Source organism: Grammomys surdaster, unplaced genomic scaffold, assembly GCF_004785775.1.
Source record: "Grammomys surdaster isolate TR1022 unplaced genomic scaffold, NIH_TR_1.0 140, whole genome shotgun sequence".
Lineage (NCBI taxonomy): Eukaryota > Metazoa > Chordata > Mammalia > Rodentia > Muridae > Grammomys > Grammomys surdaster.
In genome coordinates, this window is record NW_021604598.1 from 5296362 (window position 1) to 5311240 (window position 14879).

Consider the following 14879-nt stretch of genomic DNA (forward strand, 5'->3'; position numbering starts at 1 on the left):
AACATAAGTATATAACTATAAAGAATAAATATTTTACATGCATATTTAAAAGTCGTAAGTTAGAAGATTCATGCACATAAAATGTTGCATGGGAAAATATGTATTTATAGCTAGAAAGATAAATATTTCATTAATGTCATAATCATAACATCTTATATATAAAAAAGTGAGTCTTTAAGAAACTCAATAGAAACAGATATGGGGGCATAAACAGGAATTCTTTTTCAAAATAGAAATGGATATTTATATAGCACTAAAATGCATTCATATACATGAATTAAATAAAATGCACCAAGTGCTTATAATTTCCTTGTCTATCAAAATCAGCAAGGATGCAAATCAACATTTCCCAAACTGCTATTGGCAGGGATCCAATTGGTATAACCTATATGGAAGGGTTTTTGGCAATAAGCCCCAAAATCATTACAATGCACATTCTGCTAAACTGAAGAGCTATATTCACAAATTTATAGTTTAAAAAAACTGAATAAATGTTTTGCTGGTGGTTTCTTTCTATCAATTTGACACAAAGCTAGACATATCTTGGAGGAGGAAATCTTATTTGAGAAAACACCTCCAAAAGACTGACCTCCAAGCAAATCTGTGGCGCATTTTCTTTGATTAGTAATTGATGTGGGAATTTCCACTCATGGGCAGACTGTGGGGAGCAAACCAGTGAACAGCATTCTCCCATGGTCTCTTCTCCAGTCGCTGCCCTGCCTCCAAGTTCCTGCCTTGAATGTCCTGTTTGGTTTTTCTCAATGGACTGGGAACATTAGATAAACTATATAAACCCTTTCCTCTCCAAATTCCTTTTGGTTGTAGTGTTCTATCAAAGCAGTAAAACCTAAATAAGGCCAATGTGTATAATAAAGATTTAGATTCACAGATGTTTGCTGCCACTTTGCTTAGAATATTCACAACTGTGAAAATGTAAAATGTCCATAGAAGATCATGCACACAACCGTTATAAATGACACACCAACAGCCATGGTGACATAGAAAGACAATGGTAGATGATGCATACAATTAGTACAAATGACACACCAGCAGCCATGGTACACAGAGGAACCCTGTCTTAAAATGAAAGTGGAGGCTACAAATGACCCCAAAGATAAAACACACACGTAAAAATACTGCATAGCCTGTAATCCCATTTTCGTAAAGTCTGCTTGCATATAGTCAGAGAAAACATTCAAGAGCAGTACTTTGTGGGAAAACACTGAACTATGGAGGGAACTCATACTGACTGCTCAGTAATCAACCAAGTCATTGACCCAGAAGTGAAGTTTTCTCTGTAGAGAAAAACTGCAGACCCACTAAGGACAGCTGCTGAGCAGAGACCTAGACAGACACAGCCCAGACATTGGGTGCCATTCTGTACCAATGTTAAGAAGGTAAGGGAAGATATTGGGCTTTGTAAGAGATCCTGATTTCAAGTCACAAAGGAATTGGTTCTTAGCCCAGGGCCCAGAAAAATGCTTAAGAAATGTGTCAAATGAATCAAATGAAGGCAGGGAGGGTAATGAACATCTAAAAATGCTTCTGGTATCACAGTCTTCCTCCCTATCTCCTGGATGAGCCCACCTTCCTTTGAATCCTGCCCTAGAAAATGCTCTCAATAGAAAGAGGAACCCTAGAGATATTACCCAAGAGAGGGAAGGGTGTCACCCTAGGGAGGGAAGGATGTTACTCAAGAGAAGGAAAGATGCCATCCTAGAGAGGGAAGGGATGTCTTCCTACAGAGAAAGGAGTTGTTATCTGACAAATGACCCATGGCAGTCATGCTTGTCTCTCGATATAAACTCACCAAATGTAAAGACGTTCCTCATTTTCTAATAATGCCGTCACAATTATAGATCCCAGAGATTCAAAATCCCCTCCCCCAATAAACTCCTTCACATGGTACATAATTTTTATTAAAAAGTGGAATAAAATTTAGTATGGTAAATCTGAACTTAAGAGACTCACATGTAATTTTTAAAAAGCATTTTATTTTCATGAAAAATCACAGTAGTAACTTACCTCAGGGTAAAGATTGAACCTTTGTAATGTGTTAATAACAAGGGGGTATTCAGTCAGCTTGTCATTCATTATCATCCATACTCCATTCAAAAACGAGGGTGCTTCCACAATAGTCTTGAAGTAAGAATAATACAGCCCCTGAAAAAAGTATACGTTCCAATTGTAATAAAAAGTGTATAGTTATTCATCATCTTAGATTACAAATATTTAAAGAACACTGGTTTTGAAAAACTGAGCACTCAAGCAGGTAATAGCTACAATTAATTTCACAGGTTTCTGATCATTTTTAAATTCTTAGGTTGCAAAAAAGTATATTTTAGAAGAATTTCATCATAATTAAAATAATTAAATGGGAAAATAGCTTCAAAAATAGTTTCAGAATTTAAATATGTATACATGTAATTCAGCACATGCCATGTATAAAGAGTCTATTCAACACCCAAAAATGACATTAGTCTTATTTCCTCCAAATTTACATTCAAACATCTAAATGTGTTTTTGAAAAAGACTGCACATTATACACATCCCTATTAAACAGTAATTTTACAGACCACTTCCTCCCATAGCAACAGTCTAAGAGCTGACACTGGGGCCTGGGAAGGACTGCATTTTGAGAGAGCTAGGAAAGTTTAGTCTGACATGCTACTTTGAAAAGGACTGTAACAAAGGTGAAATGACATGAGACAAAAACAATATGAGGCAGAGCTGATGGCATAACTCACTCGGCTGAGTACTCGCCCAGCACGCAGGAGGCTCTGGGTTCAATGCCCATCATTACATACACCCAACAGCGTAAGCCCTGCACTTAACAAAGTAAAGGCAGAAAAATAAGTGGTTCAAGGTCATCTTCAGCTGTAAAGTAAGTCTGAACCAGCTCAGCAAACAGGAGACTTCTTCTTAATAAATAAACAAAATAAAACAAAAATAAGGTCCCCTGACCATCCATGAAGCTTAGGCAAGAATCTGAGAGGCACTGTAAGGGACACAGAGGCATACAGGGAAAATGCCACCTTCTCTTCAGTTTAACCAAAGTGGGTGCACCTGTCAAATCTCTGAACACAGAAAGGTGACTTCCCTACTACTCAGAATGTCTCCAGAGAAAGAAAGTTTGATTCTGTCTTGAGTTAGTTCTCACATAATCCTTTCTAGAATAAGATAGACTTCCTCCTGTATTAAGTTAACAGGGTCTCTAACATTTTCCTGTAGGCCAGAACTAGTGAATATGGTCTCATTTAAACAGGCTCTTCAATGATACAATCAAGTTGAAGTAATGGCAAAGAGATTCGAGTGACTCTAATGTGGACACAGACTTACACCAGGGAAAGTCAAACACAAAGGACAAAAGAACCAAGAGGACAGAAGCAGAAACTGAAGAGCAGTGCAGCAATAAACCAAGGGAACCCAGACCGGCAGCAAACACCAGCCGACCTCACAGAGTGGCACCTGGTCCATCCCTTCTAGACTCTGGGACTGTCAGAGTCCCAAACTACTGCATCTACCTGCTCTGAGTTTCATTTTAGAAACATATTAACATTTTAGTTAATCACAAAAACATACAACTTTAAATATTTAAGTAACAAAAATTTAAAAAGGCATTAATTTTTATCAGATTGGAAGAGAATACCAAGTAACCCTACTGGGCAATCTAAGTGGAACACAGCAAAGCATTGAGACAGACTTCCAGAAATCCTAAAATTCATTTAATAATTATATTTCTACTGAGCTTGACATTTTTATTCTACTAAGTAAATAATTTGAAATTAATACTCTCAGAGTAAAACAAATTTAATATCAAGTAAAATAGAACAAATCCTAAATTTTAATTTAAAAATTTTAATATAAATTCATGACTTATTGGGTTTGTTTAAAAAAAAAGTTTCCTAATTCTGCTCACTAAAAGGCCAAGTCTCAATGGCCCATGCAGTAGCCATGAGCATCTGCAACACAGGGGTCCTGGTCGCTCCATGCCATTGACAGCTGAAAAGAACTGAGCTCCTTGGAAAACTGGCTATTGCGAGTTGGGTAGGAGATGTCATGCAGCATCCCAAAGTAAGGAAGGCCTGGACACCAAGGAAACACTAGTGAGGTCCCCCTGAGGCCAGCACAGCCAACTGCAGAGACTGGCCAGTTCCAGACACCAAAGGTTACACAATATATGCCAATCAGTCTACTGATTCTGACTAGAAGATGTGAGAGAATCACTTTATTTTATAAAAAAAAAAAACACTATAAATGAAAGAATGGATCATTTTCCTGTCTTTCCACTAATTAGTAAGCCTAGAAAAGACACTGAAGCAATGTAGCAGGAAAATTCTTTCCAGAAATAAAAGTCAGCATGTGAAGAAAAATAATGGCAGGGTCTGTTCTATCAAGATGAGTGAGCTACACAGACGGCTGGGCTCTAAGAAGGCCTCAGCCAGTCCATTCCTTAAGCTACTCCCCAGACTGAATATCTGAGAAGGCAACCAGTCCCCTCTGTGAACCTTGAGATGCTACAATAAAAAGGGCCCAGCATAAGCTAGGAAGTATTCCTTCCAGAAAGAAGTCATATTTTCCATTCAGAAAGCACAGGAGATAGAAACATCATAAGAATGTGAGTTACAGCCAAGTCTATGTAACATATATGTATACTACATGTATATTGAGGAATTAGTATGTATATGTATATGTATATGTATATGTATATGTATATGTATATGTATATGTATATGTATATGTATAAATACACACACACACGTGTGTGTGGTTGTGTATGTGTATGGGAGCATATATGGTTCCTCAATAGATAAATAGCATGAAAACAAAACAGAAAGAAGGACTTACATATTAAAAGATCCATCAATACAGCAGGTAAACGTAGGTGCAGGGCCGGGAGATGGTGGTGCACGCCTTTAATCCCAGCACTTGGGAGGCAGAGGCAGGTGGATTTCTGAGTTTGAGGCCAGCCTGGTCTACAGAGTGAGTTCCAGGACAGCCAAGGCTACACAGAAAAACCCTGTCTCGAAAAACAAAAAAACAAAAAAACAAAAAAAAAAAAAAAGAAAACCAACAAATCGTAGGTGCAGACAATTTGCATCTTCAGTTAAGGACATCAGCTGCCATCAAGTGCCAATCAGCTCATTCAAAAAATTTCATCTGATGGTGCTAAGAAATTACTAGGGACAAAAAGTCCTTTGAGGAACTTCAAATGCAGTAGCACGAGAGTTAAGTCTAATTTCCTTCAAACAAAGATGGGCAAGGAAATATGGATGACTGTGTGTTGTCTGCTGCTGAAGCTACAAGGACGCAGAAGTGGCTACTACTTTTATTTGGGAATGTCTTGCTGAAACTTTTCATGCCAAGAAAGCTTTGAAATATTTAGAGTCCCAAAATACAATGAAATACTATCCACACACACAACTAACCATTTCAGTGCGGAACGCCATCTCCCTTTCCAGCGTTGAGAGGTGAGAAAAATGCCGGTCGTTTTCAAAGAGGTGCGTTATGTGGCTCCTGGGAACATTCAACAACAGGGTGGTCAGTGCTGAAGGCCGAGAGAGCTACTTCAAAGGCAAAGGAACCGTCCTACAGATTGCAGACTATTTGCAACAAAACTGAAACACCATTGTATCTATATTTGTTTTCTACCAGGTTTTCACAATTCTACTAAGTCTTCTCCATAAGAAACACATTCCAATTAGATTTTAACATTCAAATAAACCATAACGATATTTTAAGTGATGTACTATAAAAATATAGATCACATTGACTATGCCATTGGGTACCATACAGAAACTGCCTGGTTCAGAAAATTCATACATCTCTCCACCCAGAAGATTAAAAACATCAATTTAACATTTAACATATACACCATATTAATGTTACACAAATTAGAGTATCAAATATAGCCTCTTTAATAATAGATAACTTTATGTAACAGTTTTATTATTCTGATCCTAATTTATCAATTAAACTAATATTTCAGAAAACTGTGGTATAAGTAAAATACATCCATCTTTATGATACAGAAGCTAGTCCTTTAAATACATGGGCTATAGCTTTGGTAAATTATGAACATTTACATAATACATAACAATGAAGAAAAAAATCTTACCAGTGCAGTAGCGCTGCAAAGAAAGCTGAAAGAAAAAGAAATGTATATTACTATTTTAGCATGAAGAAATACTTTCTCCTTACAGGCAAGCACTTCCAAGGAGACCCCAGCACATTCGGGGCCAGACTCTGTAGACCTCATAAACATTCCTGAGGTAAACTTGCAAAGCCTAAACTGAGGAAAGGCTTAACCAGGCTTAGCATCTAAGAGAGATCACTGACCTTTCAAAAGAAGCATTGTGGTTAAGCCTGCACTGCACCAAGACAGCAGCTTACATTCCAGCTACAGTTTTCATTCACTCCCTCACACTCCACAGAACATGTGAGGCCCTATTGTTTTCAACACTGTACAGGAACCACTAGATAAAAAGCATCCCAAAAAGACCCCAGAGGAACAAAATCCATAGGTAAAGGTACCTTAGAACAAAGGGCCACGATTACTGGTGGACCAGGGTTACAAGTGAAATAGCAAAATAAACACACAAAGCACCACCACCTTTATAAACTACCTTACTGCCTGGATTTTTACAGGAAGTCCCACTCCTGTAAAAGTGGAGGAGAAAAGAAGAGACAGAAAAAGATAGACTCAGGGTAAGGCCAACAGTAACACAGATTACATCTCAGAATCCTTCACGTTCTGCCCGAGTACAAAGATCACTGGAGACACTCCTGACTATAGACTCTGTGTTCATAAACACAGTACACATTCAGTTATACACATCACTTTTCAATTACCCTTGAGAAAAATTCTATCAGGTAGTACAAAGGAGGAAACTCAAGGCTTGGGACAAGAAGTGTTTCAAATACCAATTTCTTTCACATTTTGAAATATCTGTTTGTATAATGACATAGCTGCGGATGGCACCAATGTCTGAATACAAATCCATTTATGTCTCTGAAATACTATACAGTCAGAGGTACTTTGATATATTTTTAGGGTTCCTGCATTTTGACGGTGAGTCCTGAGGTCAGGTGTAATAGTTTCCATCTCTGCCTACATGTTAACACTCAAATGTTTGGATCTTTGGGATTTCAGATTGGGGTAATCACCCTATTCCTATTTTAAATTTTTTCTGATGTCCATAAAATATTTTCTGTGCTAATACACACTGTTGTTGATGTACAAATCTGTGAAGGCTAATCTGTAACACATTTGTTGTCAATTTATTGATTAGAGTACTTTCAGCTTATTTTAAATTCTCCATTTTAGACAGTATTATTAACAAATGATAATAATTTTTTCTGTTTTATAATTTTACCATTAGCATCTTCTACTTGGCCAATATCTTCTAGAATACCGTAAAAAAAAAAATTCTGGTGAAAAAAACATGATAGGCTTGACTTCTGTTACTTGAACAAGTTTCATCTTCTATTCTGTAGTGAAAATAAGGATTTGTCAAGGTCACCTTCCTTTGTGTTCTTTTTTTAAATTAATTTATTTAATTTATTCACTTAATACACCAATCACAGTGCCTCTCTCCCAGTCCCACTCTTACAAATCCTTCCCCTCCCTACCCTCTCCCTCAGAGAAGGGAAAACCCCCTTGGGTACCACCCCTATCCTGGGGTATCTACTCCTAGTGTAACTAAGCACATTCCTTCCCACTAAGGCCCAACTAGACAGTCCAGTTAGGGGAAAGGGTTCCAATGGCAGGGAACAGAGACCAAGACAATCCCTGCTCCTATTGTTAGGGGATCCACCCACAAATCCTTCAAAACAAAATTTGTCTTGCCTACAGGATATGTAGGGGAAAAGGTAGAACAGAGACTGGAGAACAGCAATCAATGACTGCCCCAACTTAAAGACCCATCCCACAGGATAGAGCCAACCCCCAATACTATTAGTGACACTTCTCCTGAGAGGTTTCATCCAGCAGCGGATAAAAACAGATGCAGAGACGAACAGCCGAATATCAAGAGAGTCTTATGGAAGAATGGGGGATAGAATTAAATGATCTGGAGGGGTCAAGGATACTATGAGAAGATCTACAGTGTCAACTAACGTGGGCCCATGGTAGCTCACAGAGACTGAGCCACCAATCAAAGATATGTAGGGTTACTAACCTAGTAGTCCTATATATCTATAGCAGATGTACACCTTTTATCTTCTTAAAATACCATAATCTCTTGGGAGAAGACAGAAGATGCCAGATGTCTTTAGTGCCTTTAATGAGTTCCTTTAACACCAGTGTGGACAATAGGACAATAGGAAGTCCTGGCACTTTCCAATCTCTTCCACTCAAGGTAGTGGTAACATCAAACATTTACTATATACTACCCAGCAGTTTGGAAATCAATAAATTCCCACAGCTTCCCTATGGTGGTGGGCATAAGTAAGTCCTCAATCGTGAAGAACTGGGGCACACTACAGATGAGTAGCTTGCCAGATTATACACAACAGATTGGGCAAACTAATGGGCTAGCTTTAAGACTTCAGACCTAAAATCCACAAACTGTGTGGCCTCTACAGAAGAGGACGGAGAGGAAGACAGTTCCAAACTCTCAGCCATCTTGTCCACAAAGAATTCCTAATCTCAATCCCTCTGTAATTTAAACAGGAAAGAACAAAACTGCTGCAACGAATCCCTCAATAAAGGAAATATACTTTATAGACACTACTAATAATTAGAGACCAGGGAAAGGCTCAGGCCAGAAAATGTTTGCCACACAAACTTAATAAGCAACCCAGAATCCAAGTGAAAAGCTGGGTGTGGTAGTCAACAGCATTTGTAAGCCCAGCCTTGGAGAGACAGGGGGAGGATTCCCTAGGCTCACAGGCCAGTCAGTTTAGTCTAATCTCCAAGCCCCAGGCCACAGAGAGACTCTTGTCTCACTATAACAAAGTGCACAGATCCTAAAAAATAACACCCACATTTCATCTGGCTTTTAAAGGCACAAGCACATTAATACAGGCACCACACACACACACACACACACACAGACACATACACAGACATACGCGCACACACACAGACATACGCACACACACAGGCTCACACATGGAGTAAAAAATTTTCTTATATTAAAATTTGGAGATATTTTCTTAAAAATGATGCATAGTATGTCATTTGAAGTTCTATTAAGACACTGCTCTATGAACATGTGATTTCGAGGTAAAGACAAAGTGATAGAAAAAGTGCATTTCTGCACTTTTCTTAGCTTCATAAAAGAATATTTGAAATTATTTTCTCTAAATTTATGTCAGTAATTATTAGCCTTTTTCTATTTGGTGTGTATATATGGGGGGGTGTGAATCTAACAATATAGGTAATCTACTTCTCTCCACTTAAATAAGTATGTTCTTTTTATGTTCTCGGTTGCTGAGTTTTTATTATTACAAAAAGAAAAAACGTTTAAAATCTACAAATAAAAAAATAAAATAATTCAAAGGTCAAGGAAAGGTAATTACAGAGGACCCCACCCCTTAGCCCCTTACTGTGATGGTTTTGGAAGCCCTGCTGCTTTGACTGGGAGCATCCACACTGCCCACACCAAAGCTCAGTCAGGAGCTGGGCTCTTAGAACACTTGACTATGTTACCCTGTATCAATTTTCAATCGTGTGGGATTTGAGGTAAAACAATACAAACAAAATTTTATGTACTTCCTTGCAGCTAGACTCTAGCTACAAAAACTGACCTGTAGAAGGAAGTTTAGAAACAAAAGTTCCTGAATTTACTCCATTAATTATTAGCCTGCTACAAAGTTGGGGTTTGAAGAAGTTAGCAATTACTGTGTATAACCAAGTTTGATGGGAGGGTATAAACTAAACCTAAACTCTGTCCTTGTAGTAAAGCTAAATTGAACCTTTTGTTAAGTCACATACCTAGATATGAACCTTTTCTCCACTTACTTCCTGAAAGTTAGCGCATTGGAGGCACCCAAGGGCCAGGCCTCAGGACTTGCTGCCATGTTAGTAAGCAGAGCATCCAGGGCCCTGTTGTCGGAGTTTATCTTAGCTTATTGAGCCAGCCATAGGTGTGGGAAAGCAGGCAACTGGATATTTTGTCCTACTGGAGCTCTTGACAGCCATGTTTCTCCTGCCTAAGTCATATTTCACCTGCCCCATGCTGTCCCACATTCCAACCACAAAGCAAGAATCCAGGAGAGGCGGGAAGGAGTTGAGCACAGCCAGGTATGAGTTACCTCCTTTCTAGGTGATGCTCAGTGGAGTTCCACAGACCCTCAATCGCTACAATCGACTGTGTTGCTCTTGAGTACATTGCTGATGGTGACACCTAAGCACTAAAGACATGTTGTGTCACACAAAGAACATGGACAGGTCAAGCTGTCCAGGAAGCTTGTCCTACTGGCTAGCTTTCATAGTGCTAAAAGGTACTATACATGCTAGCTACATAGTCAACAGTTTTACCCAGCTCTGAGCCCTGCAAACAAGCTGCAACAGTGACTGCCCTCTCAAGCCATGCCACTGATGAGACAGTGGCATAAATTAAAACTAATACTATTAGTCTCCTAAATAAACATAGTAAGAAAATGCCTCTCAAGTTATCTTTATACCCACAAATTACTGTCTCTCAACCCTCAGCAGGGAAGCTTCCTTTTACAGTGATAGTGATTAATACCTAGACCCACAACTGGTCAACATGCAGAGAATAAGAGACTGTGGAGTGGTCAGCGCTAAGATGTCTCTAATACACCCCCTTCCTTCAAAGCTCAGGGATCATTACCAAAGAGAAGCCAGACAGACTGAAGAGTCAGGAGCAGCAGCAGCAGCAGAAGTAAAGAAGTATTTGCCCGGCATGGCAAGGCTGTTGCACACACAGATTCAGACTGTCACTGCATGCACAGGATAGTCACAAGATCCAGTCAGTCAAAACCCCAGCACAGCTGGGGGAGGAGTTCATAAAGTCTTGCCCCGTACATCGGAAATTCTAGGAATTTCTTATTGTTTAGTTCTTTTTTTCATCACTGTGATTAAATACCATGAGGAACAACCTGAGGAAAGAAGCATTTATGTTTGCTCATGGTTTGAGGTGATGTCCTTTGCTGCGAAAAGGCATGACAATGAGTGACAGTGAGCACCTCAAGCAGCTAATTACAGGACCCATAGTCTAGAGGTAAATAGCCCACTGGAATTTGGCTGCTCCCAGAGACTTCGAACCTAAAGGCTCAGCCTTCATGACCCATTTTCCTCCAATTAGACCTACCTCCTAAGAAATATACAACCTCCCTAAACAGAGCCATCAATAGGGGAAGAAGTGTTTCAACACATTAAGTTTCTAGGATATACTTAACTTTCAAATAGAAACAAAGGGACTGAAAGAGTGACCAAGGTTGACTATCACAGAACAACTGGAGCAAAGGTTAGGCACTCTGTATAAGATTTACTGTCAAAATGGAAGAGTCCCTTAGTAAGTCTCCTGAAGGCAACAGGGATTTATTACCCAGGAGCAAGGTGACAATGTAGAATCTCAGACCACAGCCTTGCCTCTTAACCTACAATCAACATTTCAAGAAGCCTGTAGAAGACACAGGCAGCTCCGTGACATTCCCTAGCAGACCTCTACAGAACTAGGTGGCCTTGGAGCACAGCCCTGGGAGGAGCACACCACCACTGCATTCTTGGGTCCCACTCTTAGATCTTGATTCAACAGGGATAGGGGCTCGAAATCATACATGATTAGTAAACCCTCAAGTAGTTCACATAGTCCACACTTTGAGAAGTGGTACAATTGTGATATCATGTTCAGCGAAAGGAGCAGGCTGACAATTCCTTCAGGTAAGATGTGGAGGCCTGGAGGGCGGTGACAGAAAGGGATGAGGAAAAGGAAGGTACAAATTCAAAAGCTCCCAAATGAGGATTCAGGAAGGGAAAGAGTAAAAATTCATAAACTCCCTTCTTATAAAAAAGCCCTTCCTAAGAAGAAATGCTTTTCAGGTTTTATAAGACATCATCAACTTAGCCTACGAGTCTCATCTGCAGAGTACAGAACGGGGAGAGGGAGGCACTCACCTCACCTGCAGTGCTTAATGTAAGTAGGACTCACAGCTCTTACCACCAGCACTGGACTTCCTGTTCCACAAACGTCAAATCCCTGTGGGGTTTGATCCCTTTCCTTTGCTCCCTCTTTGGGATTGGGGAAAGAAGGCACCAGTTCAATTTACCTAATCCAGACATTAAGTTTCAAAATGAGAAGCAAAGCTGCATTTAAAATTCACATCCGGATTTAAAGAAACCACCTCTGGTAAGGTCTAGAACTCACAGTGGTATGGAATGATGACCAACATTTGGCACTGAGCAAAACAGTATTAGACAAGAGCTAAGAAAAAAAATCTTAGAAACTCCTAATTATAATGATATTATGAATGTCTGCTCATCAATATTATAAGATATCCAGGAGTCCATATAAAGAACTAGTAGCTTTTATTTCTCCCAAGGCGCCCAAGGTCTCATGCAGCAAGGATGCGACAAAATATGGAAGAGAGTTCAGGTTTCCCTGACTCCAAGTTCAGACTTGGAAATACTGAGCACATTAGCCAAAAGAGTGAAGTAACATGGAAAAAAAGGTCTTAGAAATCACAACAGATTCAAAGAAAAAAAAATGTGTTCTAAATGAATACATGAAAATAACAAAGCACAGAAAATCTACACTGCCGTCCCATAGACAACATGGCTGGGACTCTTAATAGAAAACACACGAAGTCAGCCCTCACATATTTTAAATATGAATGTATGTACAAAACACAAGACATGTTTTAAAGGCAGTGAATTTATCTTTCTTTTAAAATATAGCGTAAGGCTATATTTTAAAAATATTTCTAAATCAAACAATGACCCGCATTGATAATTCCCATACATTAACTTCCTCTTCATTAGCAAAACACAATGTATCTTATTGTTTTAAGAACAAATAAATAAAGTATACAAACAAAATAATATTCTTCTGAGCATGCAGAGGGAAATTCCAAAACCTGATAAATTTGAGCAAAGTGTAGAATGCAGGTTTCGTTAACATAGGACAAGATACAAAGACAAGCACAAGTACACACACATACACACACACACAAACATATAAATATAACCTTCTTGGTTCATATAAGTCATCTGTATATATATGGCGTTAGAGCCTGACACATGAACTGGAGGATCCAAGCTGCTTCTGATCTGAAAGCTTCCGCCCTAAAGACTACCTTTCATGATATCAAAAGGCACCATGCACAAACTTCCACAAACAACCAACAGTCTATTCGACTATGATACCTCTGAACTAATTAATGACTACCGTGGTACAATAGCCCTAAGTGTAACAGTGGCACACATATCTTGGTGGTAAACACCAGCTGGTTGGACTTAAGGCCCAATCAACAAGAGGGAAGTCATGTCTGGAACTAGAAACCCAGTCAACTTCCCAGGGCTCGGGAAGTCACCTATCTTGAAGGAGAACCTATATCTACCATTACTAAATCAGCATAATCCCTAACTATATTCTAAATATTTATTCGTATACCCACCCGTTAATGCAGTCCTCACCACTCAAAGGAATGTTTCCTTGCTACAGACTGGACCATTACAGAAAATCACAGCCAGTGACTGCAGATACAGGTAACAAGTGATCGTGTGGCTGGTGTCTAGCATCAACTGACACATACATCTAAAATCCAATTCTTTCACCTAAAGCTCAGGGATCACAGGGGAAGATGGGACAGAAAGATACAAGTCTTTAGTAATTTTAAACAAGCTTATTCCCTGATAAAGCATTCTAATGCTATTAAGATAATGAAACCCCTTCAAATTGCAAACTGCCTGTGGGTATCACAAGATTTAGCTTATCATTTAACTTAAATGACTCAGAAAACATGACTTATTAAGTATCTTTTTTTAATAGCACTGCCAAACAACCAATTATCCTTCCTTAAATTCAGAATTTATTCATGTTTTCAAAATTAAACAGGAAATCAAAATGAAGATGGTGTTGAGGGTAGATAGATCTGTGGATATAGAAATCAGAATGATTCTCCAAATGTGCAGAAACAGAAATCTCTGCTCTCTCTAATGAATCAACTAGGCTCAGGGAATCTGAGGTCCTATTCCCACCAATGGGCCTTTGATTGTTGTCTACGCTTCAGATCTGAGGTCTACGATTGACCAATAGGACTGACAAAGAGTTGGCTGCAAGCCCAAACCTCACCCAGGGAACTCAAGAATGATGCCCACACCGGTAAATTTCTCAACAATAACATTACTTGGGAGATTTCTGTAAATATTAAAGATAGTGAGGAACAAACAAAAAAAAAAAACAAGATCTTCTAAAAACAAATTTTAACTAGTAGAACTGCAGAGGCACAATAAGAATTATGCAGACAGCCATGAGCAAGAATGAAGGTAGGACAATTACAAAAATTTTCCCAAATTAAAAATTTTCCTAGGCAGCAAACTCTATAAGTGACTGGTCAATTTACACAGAAGCTGTGCTCTAAGATCCAGCTGAAGCTACAGTTAAAGAACATTTAAACCACCTCCATCCTTATCAGGCTGTGAGCCAAACACAAGTATCTTGTCAATGCTTTGGGTGACAGTTATGTCAACAGTTACCTCTACATTAAGTCACAATTATAAATTGAGGTCCCAGTATTCCTCATGTGATGGCTCTGGTGCTAGAAGGCACACCTGACAATCAGCTAATTCAGAAGGAGTCAAACATCGGGAAAGACACTAACAAAGAAGACGGAAGACTTAACTGTCCACTAAAGGGCCTGGGTTAGGTCTCAACCTCAAACAAAAGGCTAACAGAGATGCCTATTAA

The 14879-nt window shown here is 39.0% G+C and overlaps 1 protein-coding gene across 1 annotated transcript in view; it reads right to left on the bottom strand.

Moving 5' to 3' along the window:
• The window catches only part of Dpy19l1 (dpy-19 like C-mannosyltransferase 1), a 94629-nt gene that overhangs the window by 71380 nt on the left and 8370 nt on the right, over positions 1-14879 (bottom strand). The window contains exons 2-4 of the mRNA XM_028763787.1: positions 6119-6143; positions 5430-5517; positions 2026-2163 (exon numbers count right to left, since the gene is read on the bottom strand). Of these exons, the coding sequence (XP_028619620.1) occupies positions 2026-2163; positions 5430-5517; positions 6119-6143 (251 nt within the window). The remainder of the gene's footprint in view (positions 1-2025; positions 2164-5429; positions 5518-6118; positions 6144-14879) is intronic.